At 38.0% G+C, this 20,531-nt stretch overlaps 2 protein-coding genes across 11 annotated transcripts in view; one reads left to right on the forward strand and one right to left on the reverse strand.

The window, feature by feature from the left end:
* LOC133225979 (collagen alpha-1(XI) chain) overlaps nt 1–20,531 on the forward strand; it is a 462,534-nt gene that overhangs the window by 166,354 nt on the left and 275,649 nt on the right. The window lies entirely within an intron of this gene.
* Nucleotides 1,605–17,471, reverse strand: RNPC3 (RNA binding region (RNP1, RRM) containing 3). Of its 3 annotated transcripts, none has more exons than XM_061379221.1 (15): nt 16,824–17,466; nt 15,761–15,808; nt 15,046–15,164; nt 13,799–13,879; nt 12,916–13,027; nt 12,348–12,416; nt 10,734–10,879; nt 9,660–9,785; nt 8,777–8,913; nt 7,751–7,912; nt 7,478–7,572; nt 7,338–7,396; nt 6,628–6,760; nt 5,614–5,686; nt 1,605–2,756 (listed from the first exon to the last, which is right to left on the reverse strand). In XM_061379221.1, the coding sequence occupies exons 1-14, from the start codon at nt 17,394–17,396 to the stop codon at nt 5,627–5,629; spliced, it is 1,920 nt and encodes a 639-aa protein (XP_061235205.1). In that variant the 5' UTR covers nt 17,397–17,466; the 3' UTR covers nt 1,605–2,756; nt 5,614–5,626. The 3 variants fall into 3 exon arrangements, with proteins under 3 accessions (XP_061235205.1, XP_061235206.1, XP_061235207.1); XM_061379222.1 differs by having other exon boundaries at nt 1,605–1,833; nt 16,824–17,465; XM_061379223.1 differs by lacking the exon at nt 7,751–7,912 and having other exon boundaries at nt 16,824–17,471.

Consider the following 20,531-nt stretch of genomic DNA (forward strand, 5'->3'; position numbering starts at 1 on the left):
AAACTGAATGGCCTTAGATATATTAGCATCACAAGAGGGAGTTTGCTCCGTAATCAATGACAATTGTTGCTCTTACACAGACCAAAGCTAAGAATCAAAACCAATTTAGAAGAAATGTGGAAGCGAGTTAGAGTGCTTCATGAGATGGTCAAAGACTACACTTCTTGAGGTTTTGAGGAGATTTAGAAAAAAGTCAACTTCCTGATTACCTAATCTTTCCTGGATAAGGCAACTGTTTGTAGGAATATTGATGTTAATTATTATAATCTTAATCACTTGTGGCATGGTACAATGTTTTTTCTGGTGTTGCAAACAATCCATGATGAACTATGAAGAATGGAAGAGAAACAAAATTAAACATCAAGCAGAAACAGGGAAAAACTTCAGGAAACTTTAAATAAGAATGAAATAACTCAGTTGCAAAAGAATTTGCAATAGGACATGAAAAGGGGGGATTGAAGAATAGGGTTGTAAATAAGTAAGTTCAAGGACTTTAGGCTTTGTTAGCAACTAACATAATAAATTGCTAAAATAAGCATTGCACAAGAACTGGCCAAAACTGGCCTGGTGGTTACTGACATGACAACCATCCTAAAACGAAGTGACGAAGATGATGAAGAAATAACCACCAGGGGTCCCAAAGCCCACTACCACATTTTAGTGTGCACGTGGGAGGCACGCTCTAGCAGTCTGATGTAATGTATAAGCAACTCCGTGAATATGTATGTTTAAGGACAATATAAACACAGCCTGGTTGATGCTCAGACCAGACACCCTAGGAAGAGCTATCTCCTGTGTCTCCAGGCACCGCAATAAAGAATACCTGCTTGTCAACTTCAACTTTGTTGGCGAGTTCCTGGAGATTTCTCTGAATCAGAAGACTCCACCTTCTGCGATCAGTCAGATCAGGCTGAATCTGTCTTCTCCCCAGAGGGACACCTATTGATCTTAAACTGATCTGATACATGCCCAGTAACTTACACCAGCCGTTATTAGTGATTAGAGCCTGGTAGTGTATCATTTCAATCTTGTTTCAGAGTCCCTATCACTAGCAATTTGAACTTTATCCTGTCACAAACTTGTGTTTTATCAAACTTGCCTGAGTCAGTGCAGACAAGCAATGTATCACAGAGACATGGTGAGGAAATCCTATCAGCTCCTGTTGATCTGGCATGGTTTTAACAGCTACTTCTGGTTTAATGGCTTTAGCTTCACTAGCAATATTTTTCAATATGTGGATGAACAATTAAAGTTAATTACTGATGAAAAAACAACACCCAGTTTCACAGCACAAACTCATGCCAGTGCACTACTCCTACTGCTTAGTCTCCAAAACAAGAAATAAACCAAAAAAGCCCCAAACCCCATCACAGTACATGAGATTATCCTTAGTTTCTTATTTTTTTAGCTCGAAACACTAACAGCTAAACATCATACTCAAGTAGGTGCATAGGAATATATACTCTGAATCATCTAGATCATGTTGCACAGTTACAACTGTACTGTTCACCTGTTATAAAAAAAGCTAAAAAGCATCTTCCTCCTCCTTCCCACTCCCTAATCCCGTAACAAAAATCAAACTGAAGAGAAAAAAAACCACAAAATCAAGAGAAAAGAAATAATTTATTAGAAATTTCACAAGCAAACTAACATTCATTTGTCCTGTAAATCTTGTGACAGCTTAAAGATAACCGGAATCTTTAATATGAGAAAATTTATACTCTGCCTTAAATACTTTAGAAATGCTACTACGCACAGTTCAAAAGTCCTGAAGATTACACTGTTCTTCCCCCAGCTTGGTAATACTTGAAAGAGATGGAACACAAAAGGGACCTGGAACATCACAAAGGCATGTTAAGAGTAAGATAAATCAGGGAAATAGTAGTGCTATACTTTCTTTTAATAACTAAGTTGAAAGATACTTGACATTTAAAAAAGCGTTGAGTGTCTTGAAAAAAAAATCTGACTTGATACGGGCTGTATTAATTTTATATTACAGTAAATTAAACCCTAATGTAATACGAAACCCACAAGAAAATATAAGTCACTGGCAACACTATTACCAGCAGTGCAGAAAACAATTAAAAAAATAAAAAAAACCCAACACAACAAAAAGGTCAAAGGTAGCAGTGATTAGTATTTCCATTCCAAATATTTCATTGTGAGATATTGTTATATTTTCTTCTCTACTCAAAAATGAAACAGTAAGGAACATACAAACTAAGTCAATTACGGATTGTTTCTCATATACCAGGACAGCAACCTAAAATATTGTTCAACCCTCTCATATCACTAAGAACTGGTCTCCAACATTTTTAACCAATATATTATTACTATATTTGAAGAAAAACAAGACAATATCCATAGTGTGAGTTCAGCACAGCTCCACACACATTAGTGGAACATTAGCAGAACATTAGCTCATACAAGCTAATGAACTGGACCAAATTAGCAAGTTGTATGACCTTTGAGGAGGAAGGTGGAGGCCACCTTTTAAGACTAAGAACCCCTATTGTATCTATTCACTGAGGACAGTCAACTCAGGGATTTTTCTTTTTCCTCTGAGAAGGTGCCCTTTGCTTTTAAAGTTATCAGGTTAGTTCAGGCGCTAAAACACATAAACTCCCCACACCTACTCTATACCAAAACTTAGATGTAGTTGAGTGCTACAGGAAACATTGTACAAAAAAAGGATACAACAAGAAAGGATACACTCTGCATGACAGTATTACTGCAGTATTTACGCAGGAATGTTTCTAAAGAAGAACAGCAGAATGTGGTTTAATTTTACTTGATTCTCAGTAATGCATAAACATAACTTTATGCTACCTATCAAAAGCAAGTACATGTGTCTGATAAAATACAATTCTGCCCCCTTATGAGATTTAATGAGGGCTGATGAGTCCATCAACACTAAACTCCATATTCAAAAGTAAAAACGTTTTTTGATAACTGTAACTACTAGGACAACATCAGATTTTTCTGCCTCATTAATTCTCGTTCAATGATCTTTGCCATTTTAGAGACAGTTTTTCATCAGGTCCAAAACCCGACCACATTTCTATTCAATGAAGGCTTTCAAGTCACTTCTTCCCTGTGAAGAAGTTGGAAACCTCTCAACACCAGTTTCTTCTACAAAACCCTTTTCCCCAGAAGCTGTATTTTAGCTACAGAAAATATAGCCACCCTAAGTACTAACTGAAATTTCTGCTACCCTGTCAGGAAAAAGACATTTTCAGACAGTGAGTTACACAATATCTTTATAAACCATAAGTATTACTTTATCTACAACTTATAAAACCTTTGTAGAGAAAATACGAAAAAAATTACATTTACATTCATAAAGGTAACACAGCTTCTTCCTGTTTAGAAGTAACCAAAAGTTAAAAACACACACACTGCCCACTCCCCATGATACCGATCAAATGTGAAGCCCCTTAAAAGTTTGCATAAACTTGTTTATATGCATATTCATGTTTCAAATGAGATTCTGACACAGTTTTTCCTTGCGGACTCAGCTTTCTGCCATGGAAATTTGCATCAAAAAAAACAATCAACATCCATCAGAATATTCCTGACAGGAACAGGAAAACAGAGTCATGCAGAAATAGGGTTCAGTTTCATCAGTAGTTCTGAAGTGAAATTAGTATTTTTAATTAAAACCCATGGATTCCTAGAAATCTGTTAGTCTACGGTGCATTCTGTACTCTTTACAAGTCAAAGTAATGAAGTTCTGCCCTTGACACATTAAACACTGACATCATGGTAACTCATGTAAGACTTACAGGTGCACAAACAAGTCTTGCATAAGTATGTGTTTGCTCACTCTAAAAAAAGCTTGTAAGTTGATGATCAACACGATTAATAACCAATTACTTTGTTATTTTCCTTATGTATCCTTAAAGTATTACTTGGAACATTCAGCAAAGTCGAATTGGATTTAAAGTACAAAATTAGTTGGAAAGATTCTGAATTCCTAAAAGAATAAAAATGTTCAGACTTCATATAAAAGGCTTTCCAATAGCTAAAATACTTCGAGCTGCTTCTTGTATTTAAAGAACCATTAATAATTTCGTGGGTTTTTTTTTATTAGACACCGTATAAAATGACAGAAATACAAGTGGCTTTTTTTCTAACAAGGAATGAGAAAGAAACAAGATTGGAACATTCCCATAAACCCTTGTTTCTAATAGAATACTTTAGCCAAGGCTTATTCATCTCTTTTTCAATGACCAGTACAGAATAACACCTGTAAAAAACATGATCTTTAATCTGACAAAATACAGGTTTTGCAAACCACAGATCAATAATTCAAAATAGGAACTGCTGAGACCAAACAGCACCTCAGAAATGACCAAGACAAGCTCAACTATAATCTGATAAGAAAAATCCTTAGACAACTGACAGAACAAGAAACCTGTAACAGACGTAACTGTTGGAAATACTACTCTCACAATAACCATACTGTGGGGTCCCCAACCAATTTTAAAAATCAAAACCAGCTGTTAACATCCTTTATTTCAAACTTCAAGGCTTCCCCCCCCCCCCCCCCCAACAATGAAAACATCCAGATTAAAACATATGGATTAAGTTCAGAAGCATTCAGCCTAAACTTTGAGTTTGTTTAGTTTTAGGTGGAAGAACCTGAGTGATGCCTAACAGTAAGGCAGTTAAATCCCCTTTAAATTTCAGGTAAGTGATCTATTAGAGGGTGCAGATTGAGAAATGAATGCTTCGAATTTTTGCACCAGTTACTCCACATGCTAATTTGAGACTGTTCACTACTCAAATATTTTCAGGGCATGAAACCCCTGAAAGTGAAATTAGAACTGATTTTACTTGAGTTATATAAAGCAGTTAAGTTACAAGTAAGCAATAATGAAGTAAAGCTATATGACAGGAAATGAAGTTAAATAGTAATTAATTTCTGCTGAAAGTTAGTTTCCCATTAAGTTTAGACAACAATGCTAAAAATCAGGACCTATGCATTCCACAACAAAGGAAGACTTGATTAATGCAACATTAAGTAGCACTTCCTGACAAAATACCCTTTCCTAAATTAGGATGTGGCAAGAGCACCAAGATCTCATTTCCCAAAATTATCAAAGCCAAAGGCTCTTTACACAGCTACCAGAAGTAAGTTTATTGCTGGAAAAGTTCTTCGGGATCACTTTATAGTGTTGGGGACAGAAGGGAAGGAGAAAAGAGGCAACTCTCTTCAAAGCCAAAACTCCAGAAGATCACTAAAAGATTAATGGTCTAATTTCACAGAATTATTCTCCTTAGCTCCCCTTAGACTAATGGTTAGAGAAACTGACAACTACTCTTGGATATGAAGATTAGGGAAATGGCAGTTTCTGAGTTTCTAAACAGGCTAAGGAGCAACATTTTAAACTCACACCAACTAGATACCTTGTATTCTGCTTTTCTACTGTAAGTGCAAATTTAAGAGAATGAAATTTTATGGAACACTTCCCCTCCGCAACACTATTCCTAAAGAGCCATTATATAAAAACAAACACCACCACCCCCCGCCCCCCCCAAAAAACAACAAAGAAACAAATAAAACCCAGCCTATTTTCTTTTTTTTTATTTTCAAGAAGAAAACTATACCTTGTGGAGTGTTCTACTTTTTTCTTTTCCCTTCATTAGCATCCTGTTTTGGTCGAGCTGAACGAGCAAATTGCTGAGATTCTGTTAAGGACTAAAAGTGTCACTGGTAAACAGAAGTTAACCAAGAAGAAAAAAAGTAGTATTGTTTCAGCAACAGATAACAGAAGTGGCCTTTACCTGTGAATCAATTCTAGTACAGAATATTACAACAAGAGTGGCTATTAATTAAAGATTAGGACCTTACTGATTTGCAGTATAAAAACATTTTAAGAGCGCCTGTCAAAGCGATTACAATACTAAGTAAACAAGAAGGACTAATCAGGAATGGGTTAGGTGCAAACAGAATAACTATAGCAGGATAAGTACTTGATATTTACAATCCTCCGTCCTAACATGTTATTTTCATAACTTTGATGTTTTAGTAGGTATTTGGGAAGGAAAAAGGTAAAAGGAACAGAGGCTGGGGTGAACACTAGAACACATAAAGGAAATAAATGTGAAACGTTTAAGTGAATAAGAAAGGACTTGCAGACAAAAAAAAAAAAAAAGGCCAATACAATAAGTGTTGAAATCCCAACATGTTTCACAGGCCCAAAAAGCAACTGACAATTCCAGCTGCAAAAGCAGTCTAAATAGAGACTCCTGACCCTAACAGGAGCTAGTCTTTATATTCTTAATCCTATAAGCAAGTCAAAAAGCTTACTTAATTAAAACACAATCATCATGCAAGCTAAATTATCTTTTGTACTGTTTTTGCAGGATCAAAGAGCTAAGACCAAAGAAGACAATTTTAATTATCTTAGATAAACTACAGTTACTTTCCTATTTCAGAAGGTGTGCCCCAATATATTTTTGAGTTATACAAAAATTAAGTCGTATGCTATGCTGCCTGGTTTTCTTAAGGTATTTCCTCTTTCCACAGACTTCTAATAAGTTGAACACTATGACAGCAAAAGTAGAGGTTGACAGACAGATTACAAAGAATATAATGTAAATATTTGAAGAAAAAGATACAACCACCATGGGTTTTTCAAATAAGACATATCCATTTGCTTCGTTTAAAGCTTTAGCAGCTGCTTTTTCATTAGGAAGTCCAATGAAAGCCTGTCCCTTCATACGGCCTTCTTTCATCAAACGTATATCAAACCTAGAAGCAAAATTGAGAATTGGGACTCACTCATGTTTAACCACACTTTCACATTTCACAGTACGAACATAATTTTCATGCTTCAAGATGGAGAAATAGCAGAAATGGAAACAGAGCCTACAAGTGGGGATTATATTACTAGGGACCATTTTGCCTGGGGGATTCATTTAGTAAAAACTGACATTAGACTGCAGGATGGCAAACTGATGCGCAACTGCAGTAAATGACATATGCAAAGTGATCACACACACAGGCATTTCCACTATTTATTCTGTGTCTCTAAGCCCATAAACAGTAGATTTGATAATGAAAATGTACAGGAAATATAATACTGCCTTAGAATCATAGGATTGTTAGGGTTGGAAATGACTTTAAGATCTTCTAGTTCCAACTGCTCCCCCCTGCCATGGGCAGGAACAAAGTGTCTTCAGACACTGTTCAAGCAGAAAAATTCTATTTATGCAGAAGCATAAAGAAAAAAAGTATTTATTATTAGGTTTTAAAACCCAATTTTCACCAGTATGATAGAAGTTAAATGTAAAAGGCTTAATTTTAACCAAATACCAAATTCACTTACATATTCCGTTCCATTTCTGACTGGAAGTCAACGTATCTTCCAAAAATGAACTTGAGATCCTGGAATTAAAGGGTAGGTATATAGAGGAAAGCTGACAAAAAGCCTTTCCAATCAACACTTAAATTTACTGGTTTACCTACCTTTTCTTGAACTTGTTTAGCTAAATTCTTCACATATATCCTGCAGTTTGGATCACCTGGCTCATAGTTTTTGAAAACAGAAAATTTTTCCATTTCTGAAAAAGAGACAATGTTTTAGCTCATTTACTTACTTCATATTTTTTGCTAAGTATAAAGTAACTACATTTAATATGTAAGTTTCGTATGATACTTATGATACTTAATACAGAATACTTATCTAAACTATTTGTTGCAACAAATGAAAGCTATTATAATTTATTCTCACAGTTGTACCTTCGCTAGACAGTCTGTTTTTTTCTAGATCCCTTCTAGAAATAAATTCTGATGGTATTTCATCCTCCTCCTCTTCAGTTTCCATTTTATCATTTGAAGTAGGGGCTGGGAAAATCCTTCCAAAGCCTGTATTATTGATTTCTTCTGTGGCTGAATAAAGGTCTGAAATTTCAGCACATAATACAGAAGTGATGCGTATGTTTATACACAAGAGGATCAACAGCAAGAAAAAAAAAACATATGCCTTTCAGTAATATTTTCATGTAGTAGACTTTGTAAAGCAATCTGAACACATCCCAAAGAAATGTGTCTTAATCCCTGGTTTGACAAACACACCTCCTCTACACTGTGTCCTATAAAATCAACTGTACTATATATAAAGCCATAGCACACACCAGTTAGTTAAGGTGAAACTACACCTGTTGTTCCCAGACTGTATCTATTTCAATGGCTTAACTAAAGAAACCATTTACTTACTCTGCATATTACTGTAAAGTACAAGAAACACAGACTGACCACAACCCTGTAAGAAACCACCACACCTCATTGCTATTATTGCCCACCATTGTCATAGCATATAATTACTGCATCATAGAGGAGTTGGCAATCATTTGAATGCTGCTTTTCTAAGAGCTGGAAAAGGAAGATCTGAAATTAGCTTGATACATGAAATTACACTATGTAATAATGAGAATGCATTTACGAAATATTTGCTAAAAACACCTTAACATTTAAAAGAGTGCAATTTACCATCAACCCACAGATCACAGGAGAAAAAGAAATCTTTAAAATCCTCTAGATCCTTTACTGGACCAAAGCACAAAATTCTGTGCTTCAACATGGGAAAAACAGCAAATGGGACAAGACACAAGCTGGTGTTCTGAAACAAACCATGATGTATACTGTTATGAAAAATCCAGCATAGAAGAAAAAAAAGAAATCCCTGGCCTAAATTTCAGCAGCCTTCTACACATTGAAACTACATGAATTTAATATTAAATACATTTGAAGTGCAAACTCTCTTACCATTATTTTTTTCTTTTTCTGAATTTATCTGAAGAACAGCTGGGATGTCAGTATTAATATGGAACTCAATTTTTTTATGACCTACACGCTGTGGCTGATCAAAGACATCTGAAGGTGACAGTGCAGGGTGCAAATTACTGTTTAAATAAAAAAAATAACATGTTTATTAAAAAGATTCAGCCACTGATGACTGCATAGTCAAATATAAGATTTCTTCCAGATAGATTTTATCCTGTTGTTACAAATACATCAATTCCCCATTTCAAAAATGTTACCCAATACCATTCAAGTTGATTAACATACCATGAACACAGAAGGTACGGCTGGCTGTGAAAGCAAAACCAAGAACTGCATACTGCATTACAGTATATACAGGCATTTACGAAAAACTTGGTCATCACTACACAGAAATAGTACACTGGTGCCTACTGTGCCACAGTACTGCAGTTTCAAAACCCTAACTTATTCTAAAGCAAATCAGTTTTACTCTTTTAGTATTGCTCTTTTCATGCTTTCTAATTTTTACTTTGAGATGTATCCTAAACAATACATTCAGATTGCTTGTGTCACAGCTGTGATATTAAATTAGGTTTCTTTTTTATGAAAAAACGACTTTGTTATTGTGATAGCAAGAGAAACAAACACCACTTTACAGATTAAGGCTGTTGAGGAGACTCAGAGCTTAAGTTACAGAAAATGTGGACCTTTACAGCAATAAAACCAAGCATGGGGATAAGGGAAGATGAACCTCACTATCGAACTTATGTATCACTGAAGAAGGCTTGTTTTAAAACAGCAACACTAAAGCAAACATGATACAGAGACTGTCATTTAGTAAAATAATAATCTTCTGAAAAAGTGCAAAACCCACAAAAACACAAACCTCTGAGGAGTACACACGGGAACATTCAGTAAGTCTTTAATTCTTCGTTTTTTTCGAACACCACGCCTCTTCGTGTTTATTGGTCTTTTAGGCTGAAGGGTTGCTAATTCCATCAACTTGGTCATTCTGTTTTAAACAAAGTTTTACGAAAAAACCAAGTGGTTTACATTTTACCTGAAAATACTCATTTTGAAAACCCTTCCCCCTTCCTGAAAGCCCCTGAAATACAGATTTTCAGAACAGTTGTAAGTCTAGCTACCTTAAAACCAAAACTACATTAATAAACTAACACATAAATTGATATACACAGAGTACTTAACTCATCATAATGAGTTCAGTGATGTCACTTACTTCCCCAAGAATGCACCTAATTAGGACACTGAAGCTGTAGAATGCGATGAAGCCCCAGCCTGAACCTTTTTTAATAGCACTATTTTCACTTAACAGTAGTGCCTTTTTCCAAATGCATGTATTTTCTGAATATAGCATAGGGACTTGGATTTACTTTTCAGTTTAAAAAAATAAAATTGCTTCTTCATTTTCTGTTAAAGATACTAGAAAAAAAAAAAAAAAAGCTATGATGATGCAATTCAGTCCCAAAACACTAAGAGAATCCTCAGCACACGCAACCTCCCATTATTATTACTTCTAGCAACACACACTGATGCGCAAAGAACATTTAAAAGTCAGAGTGCACACATAATTCAGTAGTACTGAGTAGTTTACTCAGTAAAGCTCTGGAAAAGCAAAGAACCCAGAAAAGAAACTAACGGTTGCTTCCTTATATCTGCACTCTCTCTTCATTCAGGGTTTCTAATCTGTTGGGGTTTTTTTTTGTTTTGGACATGTGAACATACAGTAATTTGCATACCATTTTGCCACATTTCTCCTCTTGCTGTGATTCAAAACAGCACTGTCAATTTAAGTCACTCCAGAGATTCCTTAAGCATCTGGAAAGATTATCTATACTGCAAACATTAACAGATTCCACCATTTGCTGAACTAGAAGCTAGAAAAGTATAATCACCGCTTTGAAAGAGCCCAACAGCTGGCAAATGACTGTAACATGCATACCTCTCCTTTTCCTCCTCATTATCACTTTCATATTCTGATTCATCTCCACTAGATTGCTGCTCTTCCTCTTCAGGCAAAGGAGGCTCTTCAGGAGGAAAAGGTGGGATTGGTGGAGGTGGAACAGGTGCCGGTAAATACTCTTCATACTAATTACGGGGAAAAAATTTACTGTGTTTTTGATTTTTAAGTAACTAAACATTTTAAGAAAAACATGCTTGTTTTCCTTTACATAATAAAAACACTCAAAGCAATAAATGAGAACATGACACAAAGTCTTTCTTCATGTATGTTTATAGCCATCTCAATGCTATTTCATTAATAATTAATACTGAAAAGTTTCCACAAGAAAACAAAAATCCTGCTTTCTGAAGCTAAACAGTTTTAATTTGAGGAGTTAAAAAAACCCCTGCAACTATAGCCCTGGGTTTTTATTTTGCACTCAGCTTTAAGGACTTTCTCTGAGAAGAATATGCTCAAAACATGGGAGGAGGCCTAAGCTCCCAAGCCATCTCAGTTTCTACACTGAACCTTCTACCACCTATCAAAATTACATTTCTGTTTCTGTAAGGAGTGAGGACTTAACGAAAGGAGTTTTTTCACCACGACTGCAAAACCACATGTAAGGAATTCCTTATTTACAAAAAAACACCTCCATTTCAAAAATCGCACTACACTTAATAGGTACTTTATGTACCATCAGTTCCATAAAGCACTGATGTCTTCTGGCACTGGAAATACTCTGTGCCCTTTAGAATCTGCTCTAGGAATTTTGAGGACTGGCTTCTCTCCTTACCACCCTTTTTTGCACGACCATTAAATTCATAGTGCTTAATCTGGGCCAATACCAGGCAATGAATACAATTCCTAGAGAAATCAGTGTGAATTCATTTGATAGATTTATTTCATAGTTTTCTTTATCAGCTAGCTCCTCTTTTAGCAGTTCTGTTAGGGCAAACACAAAGCATAGTGGAACACAACTTCACTATATCCAAATATTGTACGTAACACTACTAACGCAACTCCTCACTTGCAGGATATTCCACTGGCAATCAGTAAAACTACTCTATCACAGCAAAAGAGCACCGAGACCACAGAGCTGGTATTTCTAGTTCCCTTCAGAAACAGCTCTCCTAGAAAACTAGAAAAACTGAAGCCTCTGCCAGTTTCCCCTCAACCCTGTCTCTCTGAAAAAACAACCTGGAGATAGAGTAAATTAAATCCAGAAGTGCTTTATAATCTCATTGACAACCTGACTCTAATCAGGAGTCCAAAGAAACACACAAATGCAAGAGCTTAACACATCTTCATAAGACAGTGTGCTAATGGTATTATTTCCTGCATTTGTAACATGAAGCTATAACCTCCATTTGTTTTTTTTAATAGTCAGTTTTAAATATTCCAGTACTGTCATACATGTATGTTTCTCTGTTCTATGTATAGCAAAAAGATTTCTTTACAGAACATGCAAATCTTACCCAATTAAATGAAGCAGTATTTGCTATCCTCCAGAGATTTCTCCAATCTAAGTTTTAACCTAGATCTCCTACTATGTTGCAAACATTTCAAATTGTGAATCTGTTTCACAGTACTCAAAATGTGTATTAAAAAAGTTACCATTGGAGGACGAGCTGTAATTGGTCCAAAAGGTGAAGGAAGATTCATTTTATTCATAAGATGAAGTACCTGAAACAATGCAAGATAAGCAAGATTTCCTTTTAATCAAGAAAGGAATGTAAACAGTTCCCTGCTAGGTATCTAAAGTGGTAACTTCTGGCAGGTGTAAATCAACATAATTTTAATGAAGATACAACTACACTGGTTATTAAGCAATGTGAAAGCCTGCACATGAGATCCAACACTAATGGTAAACATGACAACATCCTAAAAAGACTAATCAAAAAAAGTAAAGTATCCTCTCAGAATGAAATTCCATGTACTCAGGTCACATCTAATTAAAGGTAAGTTAAGATAATCCAGTTAAGTCTTCAGCATCAATGAAATAAGTTACTTTTGGTCAATGAATTCTTATTACCTCAGCATAGTAAAAAATTGCTACTGGTTAGCACCATCATAGGAAAACTAACTTAATATTTACTATGACAAAAATTATTTCTGTGGGTAATTAAAGGGGAAAACTGAGATGCTTCTATGTTTATACTTTTTTTTTGCCTTTTGTACTTACCTGGACATAAAATTTGGGCACGCTTGCCAAGGCATTTGCTATATTTGCTAGAATTGTACTTGAAGGTGGTGGATACAAATATTTGAGGCAAGAATTGATGGGAAAGCTGAGGCTGAGGAAAGAAAAACAAACAAACAAACCCACAAAAACAAAACCCAAGACATCTTAGCACCACTGTCACATAATGACTGATAGTAATTAATAAATACTAGAGATTTAATTATTCATTATATTTGAAGTATCACTGAAATAGTTCCCTTAGAACAGCTGTGGACCACTTCCATTATGCCTTTAACATCAGGGAGCAGTCCCCTAACGCATGACAGATTTATCGGGTTTAGACACAATGAAAGCACCAACACATGCAGAAAGCCTGAAGCACACAGAAACAATCAACACGTCCAAAACCAAAAACATAGTATAGCATGCTATACAAACATCATAAACTCAATGCTTAAAGTGCTGGATACATTAGCTCAAAAAGAAATTTATTCTTCACATAAACAAAAATGCACATGGGGGAAAAAAAGAACAAAAAAACCTCTGGAAAAGTATGTCAACAGTATTCTGATGTTAACACTGGATCCTCAAACACTTCCTAAGACACAATGCATCTTCTACCAATAGCTAGAAGGCTATTATGCAATCCATAACTTCACACTTCAAAGCACCAGTCACTACTCAACTGTGAGGGCTCTAAACTTTAAGAACTAAAATTTCTTCTTTGTGACAATTCCAACACCTATGCATGTAAAACAGCAGCCTACTATGAAACAAAACACGTGCAGCATGCTACAGTCTTTTTCAACAGTGCAAAACACTTATTTCAAAATCCACTGTAAAAGAATAAGATAATTAAGACAAAAAAAAAATCACCACTAACCCGTGTTCAGGTGCAATTCCATCCTCTATTTTAAGACAGCTTTGGTCTTTTTTCTCTTCTGCTTTCACTTGTTCTTCTGAACTAAAAATTAACTTAGTCTTAATTAAACGGCAAAATTTAAATGCAGTACATAACATAGGAAATACATTTCTGAGTAAATGAGATTAAACAAAAGAAACAGATTAGTATTTTAAACATCTTTTATCAATGCATTACTACAGCCATTTTAATTCTCAACAATTAATACATGCAGGTAAATAAAGCAACCACACTTCTAAAAGATATTTATGCAGATTTAAGTTAGTCTCCCAATATTCAAACACTTCTGATTTAAATTTAATCCGGGAAAAGAGCTAAAAATTATTTCATGTTATTCTCTGTGCAGAGGCTGTATAAAATCAAAAGCATTACATTACTGCTTTGTTCATAATCACAGAGTGGAATAAGCAACTTAAAACCTCTATATCTGATTTTAATTACACACTATCACGTAGCTTCTAGCACTTAGTTCTATATTACACAGGTAAACACAGAAGCCAAACTATTCAAGTTATTTTTTTTTAATTAAGTAGTTGAAAGACAACTGAAACCCAAACCATCATGGCTCTTGCTCACACTAGCATTACAATTCATTGATTTTTTTTTATCCTTCTTTCTAAATATTACATATTCGTTAAGTATTTGAAAATACACTCAGACAATTTTATGTTTGTTCTCCTCATGGTCCAGGCTAGATACATAGAAATCAGCTCCAGCTTAGAAGATAGTGGCTATAATATTTCAGTCTTAGATGGTTATCCTGGCAGGTGTCAATTCTACTCAAAACAGAATGAAACATCAGGCAAGCACTGTTTAAGAGCAGAAGAAAATTATAATCCTAACAAAAAAAAAAAAGACAACGAATCATTTTTAAACACAGGGAACCTGTGCAACACAGAGGTCAGCTTACACAGACTGGAGTTTCGCTCTGTAAATAAAAGCAAACAGGGCCATCTGCTGGATAAAGTTATTAATAACTATAGGAATAAGGATGGGAATTATTTCAGGATGATACAGAATGAAACAATACTAACAGAAAGAATGCAGTCACCTATAGAACTGAACTGCCTTAGAAGTGTTAACTGCTTGTTAACACTTCTAAATAGTTACAATTTATCCTTTTACTTAGTAGTACGATAAAAGTATCATGAACAGTGCATTTCTTTTTCTTGGCCACAAACATAAGAACTAAATTATTATGCACATACCTTTTACACTTCTCTGAGACAGAAGGCTGGCTAAGTACCTGCACACTATCTTGCTCCTTTGCAAATTCAACAACTAAGGTGTGACCTAAAAGCTTCAGCTGATGCAGTCTTGACAAAGCCTTCAAATAATTATAATAGAGAAAAGAAATAAAGGAAAGAGGAAAAACATTAGCATTATTTCAAAGCATAACTGTGTTTTCTCTGGTTGGTAAACCATGCACAGGATGCAGCCCCAACTGCTTTAAACTAAGTCTGTGCCAATAAAGACACAGTTCTGCACCATTCCTGCCTTCACAGTCCTGTTTTTATTAATGTCTTTCCTGCTAGCAGGATGGAAGATGGAAGTCGCACGGCTGGAACCATTGCAGAGACTTAGGTCATCTGAAAACAGTAGCGAGACTGCAGCCTTAATAGCAGTTATCACACAGCATAGTAAATCTCTGTGATTTCAAGTAACCAACCACTTGCTTTGAACTACAAACATAAGATGACTTCCATGAGCTCCTTCCAACTCACCTTTCTTATGAATCTACAGATGCAATCATTCCATCAAATCCGTCTAGCATCTCCTGAAACAGAACTCTAATATTACATCGCCCCGCATTTTATTTTCCAGAACACCAAGTGCTAGATGATGTCTAAAACATTTTAGAGCACAACTGGCAATTAAGGAAAGTGCTTTGCTAGAACATTTAGTAACAAAATTAATACAAACCTTCACAGCTGCATTTTCACTGGGGAAAGTAGCAAAAGCAGTATGTTTCTATAAAACAAACAAAACAAAAACTTCAAATCAAAGAGGTAAGAAATTGCATGTAAAACGTATACCCACAAGTAATTCGAAGTTCAAGCTTATGAATTAGAAAGCTTCCAGACAGCAACCATCTAACTCCCATGTGAGTCAAAGGTGAAGAACAAGCAAGAACTCCTGTACTCAAAAATTAAGACAGGAACACAAGAGTTTAAGGAATACAAGAACACAGGAGTTTGGGGGTTTGGGTTTGTTTGTTTTTGTTCCCCCTAGTGAGCAAAAGCTATCCTAAACTGCAAGAAAATACATATTGATAAAGAAGCTGAATCCTCTTTTCAAAAAAAAGGAGATTTATTTCAGCAGCTCTCAGAAGAACATTTTCATCAAAGTAGCTCCCAAAAGTAATACTCTTCCTGTTACAAAAATCAGAGCTATTGCTGTGCTCTTAAAATTTACATGGTTTATATAACGTTTTCCCTTATTTTTTAAGTTAAAAAAAAATTCCAAAGCTTTCCAAATTAGCCTGAATCTTCACAGAATACACAGTTCATCTTAAATTTAACAAACATTATTACCTCATCTTGGTGCTACATGACTCACTATTAAAAACCTAAACCCTTAACACTGTTATAAGATCATATATCAGGAAAATCATTACAATGAAATCAGTATTTTTAATACCCTACAAAAGAAAGCATGGCCCTGACACAAGATGCAGACACAATTTACCTGCAGGAGTGCAGGAATAAAAGGGTTTTTCCAAACACCATTCATCACCAAACAGATACTGGTACGTTTTCGTAATTTCGGGGAGAAAAAAAAAACACAGGAATATTTCAAAGGCAGACCCGCGAAACTGCATTCATACACCTACCAGCAGCCCCTTTCTCAGTGCTTTTCCACAGCCTTAATCCTAACAGTAAGGCAGGACAAAGCTGAGGCCGTTGTACACTTGCAGCCTGCGGGGAGACCGGACGCCCGGGTCAGACGCTCCCCAGATCGCACCGCCCTAGGTCCCGGCACTTACCAGCCGCCCATGGTCCGACAGGACGCGCACAGACACCGCCCCGAAGTGTTTCAGCAGATCCTCCTTCTCCGCCGCACTCAGCTCGGCTGGCAAATGCCGCACCAGCAGCGTCCGGCCACGCCGCCGCGCCACGCCGGGGTGAAGAGGCACGCCAGGCGGGAGGCCAGGGTGAGGCAGGCCGGGGCCCGGGCCCACCGCCCTCGCCTCCTCACAGCCCAACGCCGCCATAGCGGCACGCGCGGCCCGGAAAGGAAAACACGGAGCGAGCACGGATGCCGAGAGTTTGGGTCTCAAGTCTCGCGAGACTGGCGGCGCCTGTGGACGGGTTATCGCTACCGGAAGGGCGGGGAGTGCGCTCCGAAACGGCAGGCTTGGGACTGGGGGGATGCAGAGGGAGCAGGCCGCTGAGCATGGGCTTATATAGGGCAGGTCCTGCTTTACCAACCTTATCTTCTGCGACAAGGCGACCTGTCTGATTGGTGAGGAAAAGGCTGTGGGCATTGTCAGTTGGGACTTCAGTAAAGCACTGACACTGTGTTCCAAAGCGTTCTCCTGGAGAAACTGGCTGCTCATGGCCTGGGTAGGTGTATTCTTCACTGGGTAAAAAACTGGCTGGATGGCAGAGCTCCAAGTATGGTGATGAATGGTGTCACATCTTGTTGGTGACTGGTCACTAATGGTGTCCCTCAGGCCTCCCTGTTAGGGCCGGTGTTGTTTAATACCTTCATTGATGATCTGGATGAGGGGATCAAGGGCACCTTCAGTAACTGCAGATAACACCAAGTTGGGTGGGAGTGTTGATCTGCTGGAGAGTGGGAGGCTCTGCAGAGGGATCTGGGCAGGCTGGATCCACGGGCTGTGGCCAAAGGGATGAGGTTCAAGAAAGCAAAGTGCTGAGTCCCGCACTTGGGCTGCAACAACCCCCTGCAATGCTTCATGCTTGGAGGGGAGTGGCTGGAAGGATGCTCATGAAAAGGAGCTGGTGGTGCTGGTTGATGGAGCTGAACAGGAGCAGCTTATGCCAAGGCAGCCAGGAAACCACCAGCATCCTGGCCTGTATCAGCACCAGTGTGGCAGCAGGGCCAGGGCAGTGACTGTGCCCCTGCACTGGGAACTGGTGAGGCTGCACCTCGAATCCTGTGTTCAGCTCTGGGCTGCTCACTACCAGAGAGACATTGAGGTGCTGGAGCAGGGCCAGAGAAGGGCAATAGAGCTGGTGCAGGGCCTGGAGCACCAGTGTGATGGGGAATGGCTGAGGGACCTGGGTGGTTCAGTCTAGGGAAGAGAAGGCTCAGTGGGGACCTTATCGCTCCCTACAACTGCCTCACAGGAGGTTGTAGTGAGGTGGGGTCAGTCTCTGCTTCCAAGGAATAATTAACAGGACACGAGGAAATGGCCTCAAGCTGCACCAGGAGAGGTTTAGATGGAGCTGAGGAACAATTCCTTCCCCAGAGGGTGCTCAGGCCTTGGAACAGGCTGCCCAGGGCAATGCTGGAGTCACTGTCCCTGGAAGTATTCACAAACTGTAGACAAGGCCCTCAGTGGCATGGGTTTGTGGTTGCCTTGGCTGTGCTGGGGTAGTGGTTGGACTTAAACATCTTTTCCATCCTAGCTGATTCTGTGATTATAAGCTGCAGCAGCTGGCTCTGCCATTCCTCTGGCCCTTGTGCTGACAGGCAGCCTGCGCACCAACCAGCCATGGGTCTGCTGGGCCTTGCTGGCTTGCCTTGAGCACTGTGGTATGTAGCCTGTGAGCCATTCTTTAGGGCCATCCATGTCTCTACTGGGTGATGCCTATGTGATAAACAAGATCTGTCTCAGTCAAATATTAAATAATACTCCAAAACGAGAGATGAGCCTTCCATTCTTTCCCTCAACAGGACAGAGCTTGTTTTCAGGGCTGCTTTCTAAATACAATTCTCATTAGCCTTTATCTGGAGAGACTTTTCCTCCTGCCACTTTACCTGAAGAGCAAGGTAGTAAGGTCTTTCTGGCATAGATATTAATATGCTGCTTCAGGATAGCAGCTGTGTCTGGCCAAGACAAGCAGCATGGATGAAGTGCAGCCATTTTTACAGCCTGTAGCTGCAGGCATTCTGCATCATGAGTTGTGAGTACAGAGGCAGTTACCAACTAGCTACTACTGAAGCCAGAGAAGCTGATCCAGACAAACCTGCCCTTTTTTTCTGAGGTCAGAGGCCATAATCTCAAAAGTGTGTGTGTGGGGGAAATCCCCAGACTTGACTGATGAAAGCTCAAGTCTTACCGTAAAGTCCTTAAGGCCACTTCTTTTCCTGGAAGAGTCATGATGGACCTGGCACTATACGTGTAGCACACCTAAAGGGTCTTAGGCCATGCTTATTTTCTGACTGAACACTGACAATCTGGGGAAAAATCTGGCCACTGTGGGTGGTCACAGTGGTCCCACTGAGCAGACTGGATGTCAGTCTTAAGTTCAAACAGATGGATTTGGGACGGAGTTGGAAAAGACTGGGAAAGCACGTGACATTCAGAAGGAATCTAGGAGAAAAGCAAAAATTTAGCAGCAGTTTCTCATGATCGATTACTACATATTTTTTGCTGTCATTACTGTAAGTTAGGGAAACATCTGTGGGCTTGGAAACAGGTGGAAGAATTGGCACAGTATGCAAATGTACTTTCTATCTTGAAGACACCAGCAGTACTGTTCTTTCTGAGTCTGTTGAAACTTTAAAAGTAACGCTGGCAGGACTGTGTGTGGCTTGTGGTTTGTAGAACATCCAGAAGGTTTTCTGGGATATGCTGGTCAACATGCAAGTATAGCAGATGGGAGTGTCAGGATTGAAAAAGCAAGTCTATGGTGGCTGTGCTGCTACATCCTGTTTAAATTGGCCCGACTTCTAGTTCACTCCTGGGTAATGACATAGGAGACCTTTTTAGGCAGCAGGTCTTTGAAACTCGTAGGCGAACTAAACATCCTTATTTTCCCTGTAGCGCTCTAGAACATTCCAGTTATTAATTTGCACATCAGTTACCAGATGGTGAAATAATGATATAATTTTAAATGTGTTTCCTGTCATAACTAAGAAACACTATCAAATTCCCAATTAATATTTATTGAGTTGGTAAGAAATACAAGTTTGGGGAAAAGAAAACCAAGAAAGCTAGCTTTGCACACTGATGTTTTGCACACCATAAACACAAAAGCCAGTAAAAAGTTACCCACACCATAAATTTGTCCATTATGGACACCCAATCAGCAGTGGCCAAGGGCAGATACCATCATCCAAAGTAGTAGCAGTACAACTCAGCCTGTCCTTTACAGTAATTTATAAAAGCATTAAATCAGTGACACACTGAACGATAAACTGGTTTAGTAAAATTTATATTAAAAAAAAGTACTATGTAAGATTCCACTCAAAAAAGATGAGTTTACTTTTGGATGGTATGAATTAGTGGGCTCAGAATTTTTGGGGAAAGTACTTACTCGCATCCTGACAACAGGCTAAATATTATTATGAGAGCAGCAATGCTACTGTTTCTTGAAGCAGTTAAGACGCTGTTAGATCATCATCCTGATAAAGTGAGACCAGAAAGAGACTAGATGTGGAAGAAAAGCTGCAGTGTGGGATTTCTAGATCATGCTGTCATCATTATTGATCATGATTTTTTTTAATGCCTTTTGGTATTTTCTGCTGTCTCCAGTAGCTGTTCCAGTTGGCTGCACAC

Source organism: Neopsephotus bourkii, unplaced genomic scaffold, assembly GCF_033783945.1.
Source record: "Neopsephotus bourkii isolate Nb327-2 ecotype Australia unplaced genomic scaffold, CSIRO-AGI_Nbou_v1 NB_1768, whole genome shotgun sequence".
Taxonomy (NCBI): domain Eukaryota; kingdom Metazoa; phylum Chordata; class Aves; order Psittaciformes; family Psittacidae; genus Neopsephotus; species Neopsephotus bourkii.

What these genes read in the sequence shown, in the direction of transcription:
- RNPC3 (XM_061379221.1), bottom strand. Translation starts at nt 17,396, where the DNA reads ATGAGCAGCCAGTTTCTCCAGGAGAACGCTTTGGAACACAGTGTCAGT. An exon ending in TGTCGGACCATGGGCGGCTG is followed by an intron (nt 15,809 to 16,823) that starts GTAAGTGCCGGG and finishes TTTGTTTTATAG; the next exon opens with AAACATACTGCTTTTGCTAC. An exon ending in GTCTCAGAGAAGTGTAAAAG is followed by an intron (nt 13,880 to 15,045) that starts GTATGTGCATAA and finishes GTTAATTTTTAG; the next exon opens with TTCAGAAGAACAAGTGAAAG.